Below are 20,415 nucleotides of genomic sequence, written 5' to 3' on the forward strand. Positions count from 1 at the left end.
TGAAAAATATAAAGACCAGAGAATCTGCAGTAATTAATTTACAAAATAAATCAAGTATGATATGGTGACAGGATGAGTGTTGTGACGTGTTGCTGCTGCAGCATATGGAACCTGCTGGACACCAACGCGATCCAGGGCAACACTGCTGTAGTGCATTTGCAGTTCGAGGAACTTGGGATCCAAAATGAAAAGCTGGAGTCTGACCTGACCCTTTGCACCAGAGTGCAGTCACACCCCCTCAGATTTGATTATCCAGGATTGGTCTGTGATTGCAAGAAGGGGGGTGTGACTGTGGAACTAGGAGGTTGCTTTCGAGGAGTTTCAGCCCCTCCAATTTTCCAACACAGAATCCCTACAGTGTGGAAACAGGTCATTCGACTCGTCGAGTCTGGGCCAACATCCGAAAAGCAACCCACCCAGACCTATCCCTGTAATCCTGCATTTTCCATGACTAAGCCACCTACAGGCCATTTTCCCATGGGCAATCCACCTAAACTGCACATCTTTGGAACTGTGGAAGGAAACCGGAACATCCAGAGGAAACCCATGCAGACACGGGGAGAATGTGCAAACAGTGAAGAGGTTCTTGCATGCTGTGCAGATGAGAGTGTGGACTGAAGGGAAGATGAGCAAACTGACACCATAGCACAGGAAGCCATTCAAGTGGGAGAAGGAAATGGGAATGTAGTGATAGAAGGGGACAAGGGGGTAATTGGGTGGGATAGATAATGTTTTCTGCAGCCATTAATATGAGTACCGAAGGCTACATCCTTCCATATTTGGCAGAAATTTTTCTGCACATCCAAACATCATCTCCTGCACATCTCCAACATCATTTTCTGCACATCATCTAATGTGTCCATTGCTCTCAATGTGGTCCCCTCTACATTGGGGAGTCAGGATGCCAACTCATGGAACATTTCAGAAAACATCGCTGGGACATGCATACTAAACAACCCCACCCTCTGTGGCCCACCACTTCAACTCTCCCTTCCCCCCCAGCCAAGGACATGTAAGTGCTGGGCCTCCTGCACTGCCAAATCCTAGCCACCCAACATCTGGAGGAAGAACACCTCATCTTCTGCCTTAGGATCCTCCAACCACATGACATCAATGTCGATTTCACTAGCTTCATCATCTCTCCTCCCCTCACCTCATCCCAGATCCAACCCTCCAACTCGGCACCACCCTCTTGAACTGTCCTACCTGTCCACCTTCCTCCCACCTATCGACTCCACCCTCTGCTTTCGACTTATTACCATCGCCCCCCCCATCTGTATCTACCTATCACCTTCCCAGCTAAATTCTGCCCAGCCCCACCACCCCCTCCCATTTATCTCTTAGCCCCCTTCCCGACCTCCATATTCCTGATGAAGGGCTTATGCCCGAAATGTCGCTTCTCCTGCTCCTCGTCTGCTGCCTAAACTGCTACAATTTCTATGGTTACAGACCAAATCAAACCCCCTCAAAATATTCAGAAGATAGTCTAGACTTTCTTATTTTAAAGGTAAATGTAAGGTGTTGCATTTCAGGTGAAATTAGATTGATCAAACTACTGGATTTAAAGCAAAATATAGTTTATTCTTCCACTATTGTTAAAATTCAACAAAAGAAAGAGGGAATTGGAATAATTTAACTCTACTGGAAAACCTAACAGAATAATAGGTACAGTAACTATCACTAATTAACTGTTCCAAGGTGGCAACATCCCATAAACAGACTCTTGTAAAAAGGCAAAATCGGAAAATAGATTGTGGCGCACCCAACTCCAGGAGCCCAGGAGGAAAGAAGCAGCAAGAGAAAATTCTGAGAGAGTGTAGCAGCCAGAGGAGATTTACTGCAGTTTCCAATCCTGCTGAGACGCCAGCAACAAGTGCTGTGACTGAAAACAAAAAAAAATTAACTGAAAATCCTGGTTGTGTGAGAGCTTGACCACACCCATTTGGATTGCTTCTATTTTTCCAACATTAAAAACAAGTTCAAAGCATCACTAGCTGTTTACTCTCATGGCTGTGGTGGACTTTCTTTCATCCCTGCCTTAAAACCTCTCATCAAAAAACAACAGGACATATGCACCTCTGAAGGCCATTGTATCATCAAAACGTATTAATGACTTGGATGAGGAAAGTGAATGTACTATTGCCAAGTATGCAACACTGACATCGGTGAGGGGGCAAGTGGTGAAGATGACTCAGTGTCTGCAGGAGAGATATAAACTGGTTAAGTGTGTGGATAAAAAAAAATTGACGTGGAATATAATGTAGGGAAATGAGAGGTAATGTACTTCAGCAGCAAGAATCCAGGAGTTGAATATTATTGAAGTGGGAAAAGACTGCAGAAAGCTAAGAACAGAAGGATTTGGGAGTCTTCATTGATAAATCATAAACAACTATCATCCAAGTTCAAGGGGTGATAAGAAAGGCAAATGGTATGTGATCCTTTATTTCAAAGGGAATGGAGTATAATGTTAGGAATATCCTGCTAATGAGGGCCTTCAGATGGTGATGCTGTTCTCAATGTTCTTCGGACACAGGTAGTCATATCTCAGGAGCAGCTTCTCATCACGTTCATCACAGACTAGATAAGCAATTTCTTTTAACTTGTCTTGAAATCTCCCAATGATTGTCTTCACGTTCTCTTCAGTGAAATATTTCTCATTGTAATCGCCAAGTTTCCTCTGCAAAATATGGAATATTTTTAGTTGAATTCAGGCACTTCAGTAATAACTTGGTGAACTTGATATTAGAGGGTCCATGCTCTGATGGATATATGAAATAGGAGCAGAAGCAGACCATTTGGCTACTTAGTCACACAACCCTCTGAGAGAAAGAATTCCCCTCATTTACAACAGTTCACTACCCCCTGGCTGGGTGGGGTGTGGAGTGGGGGGGGTGGGTGGTGGGAACAGGGAAGGTAGCTGGGAATGTAATAGGCAGATGGAGGTGGGAAGTAATGGTGATAGTTCGGAGTGGGAGATGGAGCAGGTAGGTGGGAAAGAAGATGGACAGGTAGGACAGTTCAAGAAGGTGGTGTCAAGTTGGAAAGTAGGACCTGGGATAAGGTGGGGGAGGGGAGATCAGGAAACTGGTGAAATCAACATTGATCCAGTGTGATTGGAGATGAGGTGTTTTTCCTCTCGGCTTCGGGTAGCTAGAATTTGGTAGTGGAGGAGGCCCAGGACTTGCATGTCCTTGGCAGAGTTGGGGGGGGAGGTGGAGTTGACAATGATCCCAACCTGCTAACTCTTTGAGAAATGGCCTCTCAGGGTGTGCCCCACAATATACATATACACTTCATTCTTCTGAGCACCAGGGAGGATAGATCTGTCTGATTCAACCTCTACTCCTAAGTCAATGCTACCATCTCTGGAGTCAATGCAGTGCGCCTTCAAATTCCACTTTCCATTCCTGGTTGGACTCATTCCCCCCCTTCCTTCAGAAATGGGGAAGATGTAGAGTTTGTTCATCAATTCCTTACCATCTCCCATGGCTTCTGATTAAGGATCGAGAGAACTGACATTTGTAGGCAAGACTGGTGCAGAGATGGTAGTGATTCCATGATGTGCTCCATGGTCACGATCCCTTTGGTAGTGGGAGGAGGCTTCCTCATGGAGCAGGGTGAGTTGGGGACCCAGGCACCCCAATCATACTGTTCAAGAAAGGAAAGGAAATCGAATTCAGTCGGGTAGAAAGAAGGAAAAGACTTTCATTTACAATTGCATTTCCCCTGCCTCAAAATGCTTCATGGCTTCGTAATCCATTTAGATCAGGAGACCAATCTCCTTGGCATTTGCTGCTCACAGCACTAGGATACAGTCCAGTGGGCATCTTGCCCACTCTAGCAAATTTAAATTTACACTTGGTGTCTATTTAAAAGTGAAAAACTGAATTGGCCAATAGAAACCCATTGTTCTTCTTTCAGTCACACCATTGGATCTTTCTATTCACCCAAAGATGAATGTTATCCCCTGTTTTACATTTCAGCTGAAAGACCAGCCCCTCTGATAGAGCAGCACTCTTTTGGTACTCCAGGGGGGGAAACTGGAAAACTGGCAAATTAGACATACTGGACTAACTCTTCTTTTCTACTTTGAAATGGAAGCTAGGAACAGGAACTCTTACTCCAGAGGCTTAGGCAAAGGCACGGCCTGTTATAATACTGAGCTTGTATACATCAAAACGTGCCGGGTTCAGTCTGTGTGCTGCCTGACCTCAGTCAGGGAACCTGTTATCTCAGTAATGTTGAGCCAGATTCGATAAAAACTGAGCCAGACTGCAGATGACTACCCATGTGTAATACTGTCCCTGTAATAATGTTCAAGACTGTCTCTCTCCACAATCCTCTATGACACCCCTTCTGCCTCAGTCTCTGTTTCTCACTCTCAATTTCCTCTTCTTTATGACTGTCTTTTTCTCTTTCTTCTTTCTCTTTTTCTCTCACTCTCCTTTCCTCCTCTTCTCTCTCTCTCTCTTTCTCTTCATCTACCTCCCCAGTCTTTTTTTTTCTCTCTCTCTCTCTCTCCCTTGTCTCTCTATCTCTCTTTTTCCCTCGCTCCCTCTTCCTGTATTTCTTATTTCCTGGCCCCTCTCCCTCTCTTCCCTTCTCTCACTCTCTTTCTATCTTTAACTCTCTTATCTAATCCCTTTTCTCTCTTTCTCTCCTTATCTCTATCTCCTTGTCTCTTGTCATTCTTTGCTCTTGCTCTGTTCCCATGTCTCTCTGCTTTCCATCTTTCTCTCGCTGCTCTCTCTCTCCTTGTCTGCTCTGCTCTCTCTTCTTGATTTTATCTCTCCCACTCTTGTTCTTCCCTTAGCTACTTTTCTCTCTCTCTCTATCTCTATCTCGCTCTCTCTCTCTCTCTCTCCACCCCCCCCCCGCCCCCCCCACTTTCTGTCTCCCTGTCCTGTCTGTGTGGTGGTTACCTGTGCATTATTCAGGGCTGCATGTTGGGCACTGCATGTGAAGATAATCATGGTGAGGAATGTGCAGAGGTCGTCCCTGGTGTGGAATGATGTCGGAAATTCTGAAAGACAAACACCGTTTCACAGGATGTATCGGGGAGCAAATCGAAGGAGCTTTATGTGGGATGATGCTTGCACCAGGAAAGCTGAGAAAGGGGTGACCCCCTTCGCCAGCTCAAACATCTCCCACTTTCATGAGCACAAGAGTACATCAAAGCTCTCAGTTTTTACATGTTAGAAGATGTTAGAAGCAAGATGTTAGAAGCAAGAGTAGGTCCTATGTCCCTTCAAGTCTGCTCCACACCTCAACTCCACTTTTGTAGGACCACAGGTGGCCATTCAGCTCTTGTCAGCTTCACCATTCAATGAGATTGAGACTGATCCACATCTCCATATAGCCATACTTATCCATTTCACTTGGAAACACAAATATTTCAATCTTCATTTAAAATCTACAATTGATACAGCATCAGTTGCCATGTGCTATAGATAGATGCACAATGCCCCAAGAGAGGGAATTTCAGGATTTTGACCCAGCAACGCTGAAGAAATGGCAATATATTTTGATTCAGAATGGTGAATAGCTTGGAGGGGAACTCCCAGCAGGTGGTGTTCCAATGCATCTGCTAACCTTGCTGTTCTAGATGGAAGTGGTCTATTCCTGATGAATGGCTTTTGCCCGAAATGTCAATTTTCCTGCTCGTCGGATGCTGCCTGACCTGCTGTGCTTTTCCAGCACCACTCTAATCTAGACATAGATTTGGAAGGTGCTACCTTGGTGAATTTCTGCAGTGTGTCTTGTAGATGGTCCACTCTGCTGCTACTGAGCATTAGTGGATGTTTGTGGATGTGGTGTCAATCAAGCAGCTGCTTTGTTCCTGGATAGTGTCAAGCTTTTTGAGTGTTGCTGGAGCTGCACCCATCCAGGTAAGTATTCCATCACACTCCTGACATGTGCCTTGTAGATGGTGGACAGGCTTTGGGGAGTCAGGAGGTGAATTTTTGCTGCAGTATACCTAGCCTCTGACCTGCTCTTGTGGCCTCTGTGTTGAATTTCTGGTCAGTGGTAACTCCCAGAATTCTGACAGTGGGTGATTTGTTGCTGACTGTCTTATAGTGATGAGTACTACCTTTGTTCTTTTGACCAACGGAAACAGTCTATTTATTTTTTTCAAATTCTTCCATAGTTTTCAGGACCTCTATCAGGTCATTCCTACCCTGCCCCCTCTACCCCAGTACCCTAGCTTTCACTTTACAACAGTGTAAAGACCAAACCTTTTTATTTTTCTATATTGTTTTATTGTGGACTGAAATGAGAAAAGGACTGTTTGCAAATCAAAGGTTGTGGGTGAAATTGCTGCACTTTTTTAAAGCAAGTTGGTGAATCTCATTATAAGTGCTGTTTGCACTGCTACTTTGGTCAGGCAGTGAGGAGGCTATTTATATAGACCTATCAATTTTCCTTGTACTGTATGAGCTTGCATTCTTAGAATCTCTATAAGGCCATTTGGCCCTTTAAGACTGCACTGATCGTCTGAAGATGATCTCATCCAGACCCAACCTCCACTTACTCCCATAATCCTACATTTCCCTTAGCTAATCTGCCTAGCCTGCATACCCTCGGACAGTTTAACATGGCCAATCCACCTGACCGACACATCTTTGGAATGTGGGAGGGAACTGGAGCACCCATGGAAACCCATGCAGACATGGGGAGAATGTGCAAATTCCACAGACGTCCGAGGCTGGAATCAAACTTGGATCGCTGGAGCTTGTGAGGTAGTAGTGTTAACTACTGAGCCACCATGTTGCCTCGAACGTATTACGCACTTACCAGAGTCTCCAATACCTTCAAGTCCAACTTCAGTGAGGTCCTTGATCCAGGCCTGAAGCTCAGAGTCATCTTGAATTTCACTGTCTTCCTTATAGTAATACATCACAATTCCAGTGACAAACCTGAAAGTTATTTTCAAATATGTTAAGGATCAGGAATGAAAAAGTGTTAAAAGATGTAGTCTGTCAGGCCTTATGAATTCTTATTCGAGATGTATGAACAAATGGAAAGGTCCATTTTTTGACATTTGACCCCTCAGATCTTCCATGTAGGTGCTGGTGGACAGTCTGTTTGAGCCACAGAGGACAATGTGGTGATCGTGTCTCCCCTAGTACTGTTCTAATTAAGGAGTTTAAGGATTTTAATCCAGCGATTATAAGGAAGGATCTTTATCCCAGCTCAGGTTAATGTGAGAGTTGGAAGGGATCCTGAAAGTGATAATATTGAGACTCACCTGCAGTCCTTGAAATGTATTTTATGCCTTTTAAGAAAGTTGCTTAAAAGATACAATGACCATCTCAAAGTTGAACGTTTTTACCACAAGGTGTGCGAAAAAGGATCATACATTTTTCCGTTTTGGACTATAAACTATAAGTCAAATGGTGCCCAATTTTAGATGAGCATATCTATCTTGCTTTTTAGAGCAATGACATTGTCTGATTATTGAGTCAGAGCACCACTCGGTATCATTAAGTTAAAGGAAAACTGCCTGATGACAGCCTCTGACTGACCCAGCTGCAATTTGCTGCTGACTGGTAGGAGCAGTGCAGCGAGAACCATTCAGAGCCAGAAAGTAGAAAACGTCTTTCTCCCTTCTACTGAGTGAAAAGATAGAAAAGCCAAAAAACTTAAAAAAGAATTCTAATCTAAGAGAAGACTTAAATCTATCTGATCAACCATCAAATTGAAAAATGACCATCGTTCTACTGACAACAGTAGGTCAGTACGGTGAGAGGCTTAAAGGGGAGTAGGCAGGAAGTTCTGTTCCCATGCATCTGCTGCCCTTGTCCTTCTAGACAGTAGCTGTTATAGGTTTGGAAGGAGCTGTCTGAGTATCTTTGGTGAATTTCTGCAGTGCATCTTGCAGATGGTACACACTGCTGCAACTGAGGTGAAGGCTGTCAATGTTTATGGACATGGTGTCAATTAAGCGGGAGCTGCTTTGTGGTGTGAGCTTCTTGAGATTTGTTGGAACTGCACCCATTCACGCAATTGGGGAGTATGTGATCACACTTCTGACTTGTGCCTTGTAGATGGTGACAGGGGAGCCAGGATGTGCAGAATTCCTAGCTTCTGACCTCCTCTCCTAGCCATTAAATTAACATGGGTCATTAAGTTTAGTTTCTGGTCAATGGTTAAACCCCCCTGTGGTGTAAAATTCCAAGCAGTGGAATGTGGTGAAACGGTTAAAAATTATGTCCCAATACATGTGTGAATCTAACCGGAATGGAGGTGTTGCTTAGTCCCGTGTGAATCTTCTTATCTGTATGTAACCAGAATGGAATGTGTTTTTTAGCCTTGCTCTGCTGTTCACATGCATGTTTATATCTGGACAAGAGTATATCAGCTGGAAAAGTCTCCAGTTCGGTGAGTCTGCTCCGGGGTTACGTTTAACCGCCGAGCGTGGGTTGTTGGCAACCGCTCTACGAGAACTGACGGCTCCCAGTTTTGGTAACATGTAGAGTGAGTATAAGCCAGACCCGTTCTGGCGACGCTGCGGGGAATAAAATGCCCATATTCTAGCAGACTCGCCTCTTGGTCGTTTGTTCTGTGTCAGACTACTCTCCTACGAACCTGACCTTGAGAATTTTTTAAAACATTTGGCGTAGTCGAGCAGGGTCAATCGCAATTGAGGAGAGATTTTGATACAGAACAATGTTTTGGAAAAAGACTAAGAAACCAGAAGAACAAACTGTGGAGGTCCCGACCGTCCCGGGATGGCATGGATGTGGGCATGTACGTGGCAGTTTGTTTGAGAAAGGATCCCAGTCCTGCCGAAGAACCCCTTGCCTGGGGTACAGCGGAGGATGTGGGCATGTCCAAAAAGCTGAAGCGGAGTTAACAGAATTGAATGGGATTGAACTGAACTGAACTGAGTGGAACTGAAGTGAATCAAATTGAACGGAACAAAATGGAACTGAGCTAAATTGAATTGAAATGGACGGAACTGAATTGAACACAATTGAATTGAACTGAACAGACCTGAACTGAGCTGAATTGAATTACACTGAATTGACTGAACTGAAATTAACTGAAACGAATTGAACTGAATTAATCATAATGTAACACATGTATTGGGCCAAGCAGTGGAATGTGGTGTAAAATTCCAAGCAGTGGAATGTGGTGAAACGGTTAAAAATTATGTCCCAATACATGTGTGAATCTAACCGGAATGGAGGTGTTGCTTAGTCCCGTGTGAATCTTCTTATCTGTATGTAACCAGAATGGAATGTGTTTTTTAGCCTTGCTCTGCTGTTCACATGCATGTTTATATCTGGACAAGAGTATATCAGCTGGAAAAGTCTCCAGTTCGGTGAGTCTGCTCCGGGGTTACGTTTAACCGCCGAGCGTGGGTTGTTGGCAACCGCTCTACGAGAACTGACGGCTCCCAGTTTTGGTAACATGTAGAGTGAGTATAAGCCAGACCCGTTCTGGCGACGTTGCGGGGAATAAAATGCCCATATTCTAGCAGACTCGCCTCTTGGTCGTTTGTTCTGTGTCAGACTACTCTCCTACGAACCTGACCTTGAGAATTTTTTAAAACACCCCCCCCCCACAGAATATGGAGATTCTGATGATGCTACCATTGAATATCAAGTGGTGATTGTTAGATTCTCCCTTGTTGGAGATAGTCTTTACCTGACTATCTCCAATAAGGCCAGCACAGTGGCACAGTGGTTAGCACTGCTGCCTCACAACGCCAGAGACCTGGGTTCAGTTCCCACCTCAGGCAACTGTCTGTGTGGATTTTGCACATTCTCCCCGTGTCTGCGTGGGTTTCCTCTGGGTGCTTAGGTTTCCTCCCACAGTCTAAAAATGCGCAGTTTAGGTGAATTGGCCATGCTAAATTGCCTGTAGTGTTAGGTGTAGGGGAATGGGTCTGGGTGGGTTGCTCTTCGGAGAGTCGGTGTGGACTTGTTGGGCCAAAGGGCCTGTTTCCACACTGTAAGTAATCAATCCCGATTTGGAGATGCCAGTGTTGGACTGGGGTGTACAAAGTTAAAAATCACACAACTGATGAAGGAGCGTCGCTCTGAAAGCTAGTGTGCTTCCAATTAAACCTGTTGGACTATAACCTGGTGTTGTGTGATTTTTAATCTAATTCCTGTAATCTAAAATGTCACTTGTCACTTATCAGCCCAAACATAGATATCGTTCAAGTCTTGCTGCACTTGAACATCGACTGTTTCAGTATCTATGGATCATGAATGGTGCTGAACATTGTGCAGTCATCAGCAAACGTCCCCACTTTTGACCTTATGATGGAGAGAAGGTTATTGATTAAGCCATGGAAGATGGATAGATCTAGTACCTTCTCCTGAGGAACTCTGGCAGTGACATCCTGGAGCTGAGATGACTGACCTCCAACAACCACGACCATCTTCCTTTGTGTCAAGTATGACACTAACCAGCAGAAAATGTCCCTCCCTGATTCCCATTAACTCTAGTTTTGTTAGTTCTCCTCAAAATCACATTTGTTCAAATGTGATCTTGATGTCAAGGGTTGTCACTGTCACCTCACCTCACCTCTGGAATTCAGCTCTGTTGTCCATGTTTGAACTGAAGCCATAATGAGGTCAAGAACTGAGTAATCCTGGTAGAACCCAGAAGGAGCACAGATTGTTTCCTGCAGCTCAGAAGGTGCAAGTGTCACCCCACTATTTAAGAGAGAAAACAAGGAACCAGAGACCAGTTAGCCTGACTGCAGTAGTAGAGAAAATATTCTAATATTTGTTTGGCCTATATCCCTCTAAACCTTCCCTATCCATGTCCCTGTCCAAATGTCTTTTAAATGTTGTAATTGTACCTGCCTCTATCACTTCCCCTGGCAGCTCATTCCATACATGCACCGTTCTCTGTGTGAAAAGGTTTTCCCTCAGGTCCCTCTTAAATCTTTCCCCTCTCACCTTAAACCTATGTCCGCTAATTTTAGAGTCTCCCCCAACCTGGGGAAAAGACCTTGGCTATTCATCTTATCTAGTGCCCTCATGAATTTATAAACCTCTATAAGGTCACCCCTCACCCTCCGATGTCGCAGGAGAAAATGTCCCAGCCTATACAGCCTCTCCTTATAACTTAAACCCTCCAGTTCCAGTAACATCCTGGTAAATCTTTTAGCACAATTTAGATTTTTATTTGGATTTTTGGAAGGTTTTAAACAAGGGTCCGCACGAGAGATTAGTAAGCAACATTAGAGCACATAGGATTGATGATACAGTCTGAGAATCGATTAATGGGCAAAAAAACAGAAAGTTGAAATAAAAAGGTCATTCTCAGTTGGCAGGCTGTAACCAGTTGGTTAATATAAAGATTAGTGATTTGATCCAGAATGTTCATAATCTATATTGATGATTCAGATGAAGGGAGCAAATGTAAGGTTTCCAAATCTGATGATGACACAAAATTGGACAGGGAGTGTGAATTGTTGCAAAGACATTTCAAGGGAATATCAACAGGCCAAGTGAGTAGGCAAGGCCATGGCAGATGGAATGTGATGTTGAACACAGACACACTTTCTCTTCACAGTGATGCTGAGGCTGCTGAAATTGAAAATGTACTGGGACATGTAATATGATTTGCTAAACTCCAAGACACTCTGTTGAGAAAAGTACTGTTTCAATCAAAGATGTTTCCACGGACTCAAGAGTGTCTATTGAAGTGAACAGGTAAATGAGCCAATGTGAACGTGACCACTACGAACCAGATATATCTTCGCACTTTGGCCTCTGTAGCTGCAGTGATTGACATAAAATTACTCAAGCTGCACCACCATCTGCTGAAGGAACTGATGTAGCATCTGATGTAGATGTAGATCCCTGATTGGGGTTGTTAACCTGGGCCAATCAGGGAGCCTTGGCTGACAGACATAAACAGAGTTATTTCAGGTCACCTACACTTCTAAGCTGGAACTGTTCCTGGAGATTTGACTCTGATGTGTTCAACAGGGTTACTGATTGTCGAGGGGTTTTGCATGTGCCAGAAAATTGATGAGACACTGCCCTGAGAGCATTCCCGTCACTAGAACAATCAAAATGATCACTTACTCATGAATCGCTCTCCACAGGAGCAGGCCATCATCCATGTAACAATACCCTTTGAGTTCTGTGACTCCACGGTCCTTCAGGTTTTCTGGCAGACACAGTGACCGGTATGTTAGCCTTTGAAAGGCTTTTGAACACAGCAAATGAAAATCATCTTCTTTGACACCAAACATCTTTGGAAAATAAGAGACAGATTAAATCCCATTTATTGGCAGAACCAGCATTGATTAACCCAGCTCCTGGATAAACACTGGCCTCTAAGGTTTGTTTGGATTATGTTTCTGAGAAAGTGATGTGTAAGCCTAAAGATGACAACAAGAGGTGGCCTGGTTTAAATAAGCAGAAGACATATTGAAAGCGATTTAGCATTCAACAAACTTGCACACTGTCACAAAGGCAAAGCGGAAAGCTAACAGTCACAAGGCACTCATACATAATAGGATCACTTACTATGTGAACAACCAAAGAACTGAAAATGCTGGAAATCAGGAACAAAAACCGAAATTGCTGGAGAAACTCAGCAGGTCTGCTAGCATCTGTGGATAGAGAAAGCAGAGTCAATGTTTCATGTCCAGTGACCCTTCTTCATAACTGAAGGCCACCTCATTGCTATTGTCACTGTACTATAAACATTAACTCTGCTTTCTCTCTCCAGATGCTTCCAGACCCTACTGAGTTTTTCCAGCAAGTTCTGATTTTGTTACTTATCATCTGCTTCATCACAGGGTATGTTTCTAACCCAAATACAAAGCTGAGAAAAAAGGAAGAAACCTGTGATGGTGAGTCAGCCATGGCTCAATGGGGAACACTTGGTCTGAATCAAACAGTGATGAGGTTAAGTCTTACTCCAGAGGTTTGCATATCGGCTGACACTCCCAGATCACAGAACTGAGAGAGTGCTGAATGTTCAACATAACGGCACCATCGTTCAGATGAAATATTGAACTCAGGTTGTATCTGCCTCTCCAGAGGATGTAGAATATCCCATGGCTATGATTTTAGAGAAGAGCAGGTGAGTTATCTTTGGTGTTCCAGAATAACACTTTTAACTCAATCATTGACATGCACCCATGCACAAACAGGCCTGAGATTCCAGAGCTAATGCAAGTCCCATTAAAACACTAGACAAAGCCATAACCATGTGAAAATTCTGCACATTACATTTTCACTGGATTAGTTACAGTGAAACTCAAACATCGCTAATCCAAGCCTTAGCTTAATATCTTTCACTTGAATAAGCACAAATGAATTAGAATTTATGTGAGTTGCAATTAAAGACTCAGAACTGAGAGATTACATAAATCAGAACTCACTTGGCTGATATATCCATTATTGCCTATCAGTTTTATTCTAGCAACGGTGTTGATATGCATCGTGTACTTCACATGAGGAGCCAGCAGCTAAAATGGAAACATAACATTTGTAATATCCAAAAATGGTAGTGAATGTTTGCAATTCACAGCCTGGGAGATAAGAACATAGGTATACCACACAGTCTGCAGCGGTTCAAGAAAGCAGCTAACCACTATTTTTTACAATGCAATTAAGGGTGTGCAATAAATGCTGACCTAGCCGACAATGCTAAGATCAGAAGAATAAATGTTTAAAAGCTTGAAGTAGTGTAGAGGAGATTTTACACAAATATTGATTGGACTGGAGAATTTCAGTGATGAAGAAAGCTTGCATAGTCTAGGCTTGATTTTTTTTTGGAATAGAAGAGGCTGGAGAAATCCTACTCTGAAGTCTAAAAACTCTGTTGGACCAAGATTGAAGGGATTGGAAAGGCCTGTTCCCCATGGTTAAAGGGTCAATAAAAAGGGGCCATGGTTTTAAGATAAGTAGTCAGTGAGTCACAGTGATTTCAAGGGGAAATGTTTCGCTGCAGGGTCTGGAATTCACTGCTTAAAAGGGTAGTAGAGGCAGAAATGTTCATAACATTCAACAAGTATTAGGATATCCACATGAAGAGCCCTAACCAACATGGTTAGAGACCAAGAGCTGGAAAGTAGGATTAGGTTTGATGGCTCCTTATCGGATGGAAAGGACACAATGGGCCAAATGGCCCCATTCCCTGCTGTAAATTCCTTTGATTCTACGGTGCACAGATCAGGATTCGATGACATTCCCACCATCAGTTTAGCCGCTATCACCAGCTGCAATTTCCCTGGATTAAAATGGAGTCACATTCTTCCTCATGCTTTGTACCTTGTAAATGGGGTGCACGGACGGCAGTTGCCTGAGAGTGGCCATGCTGAATGTCTCAGCAATCAGGTGAGTTTTCAGAAGGTGGGAGACCATCTCAAAATGTTGAAAATCACAGCTCCGCACCCACATCTTGGCCAGCATCCAGTCGAGCTCAGCATCCGAGGGAAGGAAAATGGGATTGTCTTCTCCCGGGGTCTGCTTCAGCTATAAGCAACAAGAAAGATGAATATGGAGCATCAGGAAGCTTATGTATCATACATTATGGTATGGAAAGGTGGATGGATTTTAAGGTGGGAATTTCAGAGCTTGGGATCCAGGCAGAATGGCCTGCAGTGGGTATGCGAAATCAGGGATGCAAATGAGGCCAGAGTTGGAGAACAATGGAGATCTTGAAGGCTGGATAAGGTTACAGTAATAGGAAAGCATGAGGCTATTAGAAACAAGGATGAAACTGTTAAAGTTGATGTTGCACCAGATCGTTCATCAGGCGTGTTGTAAGAAGCAAATGGTGTCTGAGATATGTCACTAAACAGATGAAATATGTTAGCTAATGTGAAGTAATGATCAACAAATTTGGCAGGACATATTTTTCAAAAGGAGTTGATTATATCATGGGTGTGAATTCTAAGTCACAGACATTGTTCACACAGGGCACCAACAATGAGTCAGTTCTTACAGGTGATAATCTGTGCCGTTTGTACAGCAGCAAATGTCTGAGGAACTGAACCAATGATTTGTAGTGGTAGTTGTCTGTTTTTAAGCAGAATGTACTAGTATACCTCTAAAGCCATTTCTAATGCCTCATTGAGTGACTTTGTGTCTTATCTTCCAAACCCAACTCATGGAGCTACAGGTCTTTTGGGGGATCTGCTCATGCAAATCATCAATTCTTAGTTTATCTATAAATTTGTTGCATGGAATATAATGTAAAAGTTAAAACCAGGAATATAAAAGGTTAGAATTGAAGAAGCACAGTTATCAAAGCTATACTGCTAGACATATGAAAGGATTTTGATTTGATTTGATTTACTATTGTCACATGTACCTAGGTACACAGTACAGTTTTGCATGCAGCACAGGCAGGTCATGCTATACAAAATGCATAAGAGTAATAGGATAGAGCAAGAAATACAATGTTATGGCTGCAGAGAAGGTACACAAAGAGTGAGACCGACAGTAAATTTAAACTTTGAGAGGTCCATTCAGACATCTGATAATAACAGGGAAGAAGCTGTTCTTGAATCTGTTGGTAAATGTGTTTAAGCTTTTACATCTTCTGCCTAACGGAAAAGGTTTGGAAGAGATTATAACTGGAATTGGAGGGCTCTTTGATGATGTTGGCTGCCTTTCTGAGGCAACGGGAAGTGTAGATGGAGTCAATGGATGGACGATTGTCTTGTGTGATGGTCTGGGTTGTGTTTACAACTCTCTGTAGTTTCTTACAGCTGAAAATGTGTTGCTGGAAAAGCGCAGCAGGTCAGGCAGCATCCAGGGAACAGGAGAATCGACGTTTCGGGCATAAGCCCTTCTTCAGGAAAGGTCTGAAGAAGGGCTTATGCCCGAAACGTCGATTCTCCTGTTCCCTGGATGCTGCCTGACCTGCTGCGCTTTTCCAGCAACATATTTTCAGCTCTGATCTCCAGCATCTGCAGACCTCACTTTCTCCTCGTAGTTTCTTACAGTCCTGGATACAGCAGTTGCCATTCCAAGCCATGGTGTATCTGGATAGAATGTTTTCCATGGTGCATTATGAAAATTGGTAAGTCTTTATGGACATGCCAAATTTCCTTAGCCACCTGAGGAAGTAGAGATGTTGCTCTGCTTTCCAGACAATTACATGAACATGGGTGAACAAGGACAACGAAAGGGGAAGATGATGGATTAGGAATTGGTTTATATAGTTATAAGTGTTTGAAAGGATTACAGAAAGTTCAGACCAAGTAAGAGAAGCACAGAAGCAGCAGAATTAGGAACTCCTTGGAGCTGGAGTATTAGTCAATCCAATGCAGTTACAGATGGCATCAAATACCAGTAATCTATAGAAGCCTTCCAAATTACCTTTCAGCTGGGGAGTAAAGAGACATCTCAGAGTTTGTGAGTAAAGTTAAAAATATTGGTGGGCAAGGGAATTTAAAAAAAAATTATGCAGAATTACAGACTGGGAAAGCTTAAAGTTAAGAACAGTACCTACAGCATAAGTTCACGTATCTATGCCATAGGGACAGCCACAGTAAGGGAAATTACATTTATAGTGAGGGCAATAAAAAAACAGAAGCAGAAGCCTGAATTAAATTAGTAAAGAGGCAAGTTTGAAGCAGAAGCAGACAAGGTCTAACAGAAGAAGAAAGTTAGCTCTTAGAGCTAACAGGATCACAAGGTATAAGAGAAAAGTGGGAACAGGGAACTGTTGGGATAGATGATCAACTGAGATCCTGTTGAATGGCGGAGCAGGCTCAGAGGGCCAAATACCCTACTCAAACAGAGTTGAGATTTTTTTTAACAGGAATACCCAAAATAATTGAACATAGAATCATAGAGATGTACTGCACGGAAACAGACCCTACGGTCCAACCCGACCAGATATCCCGTCCATGCCGACCAGATACCCCAACCCAATCTAGTCCCACCTGCCAGCACCCAGCCCATATCCCTTCAAACCCTTGAATGCAGCATCACACTGATGGACCCAGGAGCATTCTACATCCATTAATGAAAGAAAATTGAGACATAGCATGCAAGAATTAGAATGGATGTCATTACCCTATTTAGGAACCCAATCAGTTGATGCTCAAGGACAATGACTATACCCAAATCCAACGGATCCATCCAAATTCATGTTGACATCACAGCTCAATGGGGTGGTGTTCAGACACATCTATCCTATGTCTACTGTCGGTGAGACTGGAGAATGATGAGGAGCCAATGACTTAGTGGTACTATCACTAGGCTATTAATACTGGGGACCTGGATTCAAATCCTACCATGGCAGATGGTGGACCTTGAATTCAATAAAGAACCTGGAATTGAAGGTGTAATGATGAACATGAGATCATTGCTGATCATTGGAAAAATCTTTCTTGCTCAATGATATCTGTTTGGGAAGGAAATCTGCTATTCTGATCCTGTCTGGCCTACACGTGACTCTAGACCCACACTAATGTGGTTGACTCTTAACTGCCCTCTGTGCAAGTAGGGATTGGCAATCAATGCTGGGCAGCACGGTGGCTCAGTGGTTAGCACTGCTGCCTCACCACACCAGGAACCCGGGTTCGATTCCCACTTTGGGTGCCTGTCTGTGTGGAGTTTGCACATTCTCCCCATGGGTTTGCTCCAGTTTCCTCCCACAGTCAGGTGGGAGGTGCAGGTCAGGTGAATTGGCCATGCTAAATTGCCCATAATGTCAGGTGCATTAGTCAGGATAGAAGTAGGGAAATGGGTCTGGGTGGGTTACTCTTTGGAAGGTCAGTGTGTACCTGTTGGGCCAAATGGCCTGTTTCCACACTGTAGGGAAGGGCACCCGCATTCTATGAGTGAATTTAAAAGAAAAGTTGGCTAAATTATTTAAATGTAGACCCTTTCGAAACACAATGTAAGCATTAGTTTCGGCTTGTGCCATTTTTGATACTGCATTTGGGAGTTTCAGCTTCAACAGATCACCATTTGGGATTGCCTCACCTCCAGAGATGTTTCAAAAGACTACATGCAGTCTTTTGCAAGGTCTTCAAGAAGAGACATACCATTTGGATGACATGGTGGTACATGGGTAAACAGTGGAGAAGCATCATCAGAGTGTAGACACATTCTTAAAATACTCGTAGGCAGAAAGCCTCATTCACAACTCTTCAAAGGCATTCTTCAGTTCACATCTTGGCACTCGTTGTCAACAACAATAGAATAATGGCAGACTTATGGAAAACCAAAGGCAAAACAAGGCATGTGGGCTACTCTGAAGTCAGTTTGTGACTTACAAATATTTTTATGGATGGTAAACCAAACCTTTGCTTCAATTGGCAGCCACTGAATATGGGGTGAGAGATCAAGAGTATGTTACCATTCACTGAAAAGAAGTTGCACAGACTAAATGTCTACTGGGTTGGCCATGGAAACGTATGTTGAGCACCGACAGCATTTCATGATCTTGGCCATCTTACTCATTTGTAGTGAGCGGGTGGTTGTTCCACCCTTACGTCTACACAAGATATGCCAGGGACTATTGGGGATTACCAAGTGCAGTCAGCAGCATGGTGTTCCGAGATCTCCAAAGAGGTTGAAGATCTCAGAGCAGACTGAGAAGTTTGAATTAGTCACAAGCCACAGCAATGAGAGACACTAATACCTGGCATTTGCCCTGCAAGACCATAGGCATTTATGAGCACAGACCTATTCATTTTTAATTGGAAGTCTTGTCTTGTAACTATTGATTAATTAATGGATTGAGGTGAGGATGTTATGTACCACCACCATGGATGTGATCATCAGGGTCTTGCAGGAAGTATTTGCAAAGCACATTGATAGAACACATTTTGCTAATGTGTGCTTCAGCCAGTCTGCTGCCAGTTCTGAATCTGAGTGTCTCATGAGCCCACTGAAATAACCACAAACAAACAGGTGGGCTCCAAACAATCAGGTCACTTTTGAAAAGAAATTCTGACTTTGACACAGCATTGTTATGTTACCAAGCCATCCCACTCCAATTAGCCTATCACCACCAGAGTTGCTGGTGGGCAGCAAGTCAAAGAGTCAGTTCCCTATACAACCAAATCTCCGCAGATGTGCTCTTTGGACTACCAATCTGTATGTGGGGAGGAACAATTTTAATGCATGCATCACACTACAGTAGGCGTCACCATGAGATATGATTGACATACTTGTGTGCAGGCCAAAAAGTGTGGATCGAAGATCTTAGCAAGAAACATATGGTCATTCGAGGAGCTGCAGACCAGCAGTGATCTTATATTGTTCACACACCCTAAGGAGGTGTATGAGGTAACCCCTGAAACTAGAACTTATTGTGGATCAATCATCTACCACTGCCTGACTGAGATGAACCCAACGAGGAACATCATAACGAAAGGGACTGTGACAATATACACTTCAAACATTTTATAACTGTTCATGGATTGGAAAGAATTATCAAACATAAACTACTACACATTGATTGAAAGAAGCAGCAATAACTCCTTTTTGGTTAAACTGTTTCTTGAGATGAACGGAATATTGAGAAATTATTTATAAAAAGAAGTTGCAGCAACATGTGAATTAACCATTCCTGGGGATGAAGAAGCTACAAAAACAACACAAACTGTTTCCAGGGAGAGAGGAGATAACACCTATTTGATAATCTGCTGCCTCATGTCAAATGCCTGCAGAAGTAATGTTCTGAAGTAAAGGGGTTAATTGCAGAAAGAAAAGCTGTGTTTTAAACAGAGAGCTTTATAACAAGGAATAAAGGAGCTATTTTTAATAAGAAGGCAAGCTGCAGATTTCAAGTCTCTGAAGGTGTAATCAATGTTGGGGGTGAAAGAATCTAAAGGGTATCAATAATGTTACACTGCAAACTTAAAAGGGAGAAAACTGTGCAAGAATCCAACACCAGAACAACTCAACAGCAGAATTTCAAAGAACAACACTGCAGAAGGACTGAATCCTGGAAACATCCAGAGGCAGATCACTATTGGTTGAAACCATAGAGCCATAGAGTTGGTCTTTGGTACACGCTGAACGGATATCCCAAACCAATCTAGTCCCATTTGCCATCATTTGGCCCATATCCCTCTAAATTCTCAATAAAATCCAAAAGAACTATGGATGCTATAAATCAGAAACAAAATCCAAAACAGAAACAGATCCTCAGAAGGGTCACTTGACCCGAAATGTTGACTCTGATTTCTCTCCACAATGCTGCGAGACCTGCTGAGCTTTCCCAGCAATTTATGCTTTTAAACCCTTATCATGTATCCATCCAGATGCCTTTTAAATGTCTATTGTACTTTTCATACTTATTTGCTAACATGGAATAAATTTCATCTTGTAAAGCCAAGAATCTCTCTTGGTTAGACAACAAAATAGTTTTCTTCTGCCACACAAGACCAAGTGGACACTGTCGATTATTTTTTAATTATTGATTTTGTGGAATATGGGTGTCACTGGCTGG

At 43.0% G+C, this 20,415-nt stretch overlaps 1 protein-coding gene across 1 annotated transcript in view; it reads right to left on the reverse strand.

The window, feature by feature from the left end:
• Positions 1-1,566: 1,566 nt before the first annotated feature.
• Positions 1,567-20,415, reverse strand: part of LOC148136906 (polyunsaturated fatty acid 5-lipoxygenase-like) — a 37,991-nt gene continuing 19,142 nt past the window's right edge. Inside the window, exons 8-14 of the mRNA XM_087982817.1 lie at positions 14,262-14,465; positions 13,370-13,456; positions 12,060-12,229; positions 6,796-6,917; positions 4,923-5,023; positions 3,478-3,648; positions 1,567-2,677 (exon numbers count right to left, since the gene is read on the reverse strand). Coding sequence (XP_087838943.1) covers positions 2,495-2,677; positions 3,478-3,648; positions 4,923-5,023; positions 6,796-6,917; positions 12,060-12,229; positions 13,370-13,456; positions 14,262-14,465 — 1,038 coding nt within the window. The 3' untranslated portion in view covers positions 1,567-2,494. The remainder of the gene's footprint in view (positions 2,678-3,477; positions 3,649-4,922; positions 5,024-6,795; positions 6,918-12,059; positions 12,230-13,369; positions 13,457-14,261; positions 14,466-20,415) is intronic.

Source organism: Chiloscyllium plagiosum, unplaced genomic scaffold (assembly GCF_037043375.1).
Source record: "Chiloscyllium plagiosum isolate Xiang-an unplaced genomic scaffold, Cpla_swu_hap1 HiC_scaffold_44, whole genome shotgun sequence".
Lineage (NCBI taxonomy): Eukaryota > Metazoa > Chordata > Chondrichthyes > Orectolobiformes > Hemiscylliidae > Chiloscyllium > Chiloscyllium plagiosum.